A 1821-nucleotide genomic window follows, 5' to 3' on the forward strand; every position below is an offset into this window, starting at 1 on the left:
AACAACAACGTAGTAATCATTATACTAGGCTTTTGTTTAAAGTTTATTTACAATCCTATGCGACCATTCATGTGAGGGCCATGTAAGAGGCGCTTCCTTCGATCTATAAATTATAGTCCGCGACTGTAAATTGCGCGGTCTCGAGATTCTCAAACGCTCTATAATACTCTAGTCATTTTCAGCAATCACGAGAATTATCGGCTAGGTCCGACCGTGAGAGCGTCTCTCAACTTAAGGTATGTATGGTCTAGGAATCATCACGGTAATAGAGAAAGTTCCTCCCAATATTAGGCATCGATTCACGAATACAGACAACAGTTTCACACACGCCCACACACATACATGTTTTCCATTCTGATAGACTTCGACAATAGCATTAACAATCAAAAAATATTCACTTCGACGAATCGCGCGATGCATCACCCGTTTCACATCAGCCACGACATGATATACGTTTTGTATAAGTATAATATATATTTAATACTTGACTAGATCACTTTAGTTGTATTGACTCCCTCGTTAATCTAGGTACTCGGAGACTATGGAGACATAAAATGTCTGCTTATAAAAAAATACTTGGCTGAATGAATTAGAAACGTTAATGTAGTTACTTATTTTCTTTCTTTCTCACAATATGCGACATTTGTAAATACGAGAACGACATCTAATGAAATTTGATCCCAATTTCAAGTATAATTAACGACAGTAGTAAATTGTTTGAAAATAGTCTTCCCCTTTCGCAACGTATTTCTCGCTACGGAGAAAATTTGCGGAGAAACTTGGCTGGCACTCATCACACGTAGAATTCAGCCAGCATCTTAGCCGGTTCGTAGTCCATATCCTCATTCTTGTACATATCCATGATCTGGAAAAGTCGTTTGTATGACTAAACCAATTATTTTGAGGAAAGTGGACTTGATATTTTAAATAAATTAATTTAAATGGAGTAAACTTATGGTCAGATAAATTACATGTTTGTGTCAATTATTTAATTTTTTATATTAACTAAAAAAACTTTAATTTTTTATAATTTAATAAATTAGAATTTTATGAAAGAAATATAAATTCATACATTAACAGACTCATAACAGATTACATTAAATAAAATTAAATATATTGACAAAAATATATGTATTAAAAAATTTTTTTAAATAATTATTAATGTAAAAATATTATTAAAGAATTTCTTATTATTTAATTTTAATTATTTCTATTTGAATAGATCTGTTCCAAACAACAGATTTCAAACTGAATAAAAGTTTGTAGTATCTTTTATACATGTAAAAGCTTTTTGTATTATTATTTTTTTATATTTTATAATAGATTTCACAATATATATGATAAAAATTGTTATAGTCACTTACAGTAAAAAAAAATTAATCGTGTCTTAATTAAAGTTTTCTTAAAAATTAAGCAATTTTGAAAAAAACTTTGTATATGATTAACTTTGTAAATGATTTTGGCTAGTATGGCATTGAAAAATTTAATTTCTAAAAGATAAAAATTTAGTACTAAAAGATAATTTAATGTGAGAATAATTATATTAACGAACAATCTTGAAAAAGTTATCCATTATTAAAATTAAAAAAATATTAGTGTATTAAGTATATATTTTATTAATAGTAGTATATATTTTTAATACATTTTTTCTAAAAGCTTTTACACATAAATAAAAATAATAATAAATAAAGAAGTATGTACAAATAAAAAATTCATAACAAAAATTTACAATTTCAGATAATCCACATTTTTGATACTTCGAATCTGTTACAGTCCTACTTATTTTTCGGATTAAAAAAACTCTATTCAAATAAATTATCT

At 27.0% G+C, this 1821-nt stretch overlaps 1 protein-coding gene across 5 annotated transcripts in view; it reads right to left on the reverse strand.

Moving 5' to 3' along the window:
• Positions 1 to 6: 6 nt before the first annotated feature.
• The window catches only part of LOC108749190 (1-phosphatidylinositol 4,5-bisphosphate phosphodiesterase-like), a 23407-nt gene continuing 21592 nt past the window's right edge, over positions 7 to 1821 (reverse strand). For all 5 annotated transcript variants that reach the window (XM_018487738.1, XM_018487741.1, XM_018487739.1 and 2 more), the window contains one exon: positions 7 to 865. In XM_018487738.1, the coding sequence (XP_018343240.1) occupies positions 794 to 865 (72 nt within the window). In that variant the 3' untranslated portion in view covers positions 7 to 793. The remainder of the gene's footprint in view (positions 866 to 1821) is intronic.

Source organism: Trachymyrmex septentrionalis, unplaced genomic scaffold, assembly GCF_001594115.1.
Source record: "Trachymyrmex septentrionalis isolate Tsep2-gDNA-1 unplaced genomic scaffold, Tsep1.0 scaffold27, whole genome shotgun sequence".
Classification (NCBI taxonomy): Eukaryota; Metazoa; Arthropoda; class Insecta; order Hymenoptera; family Formicidae; genus Trachymyrmex; species Trachymyrmex septentrionalis.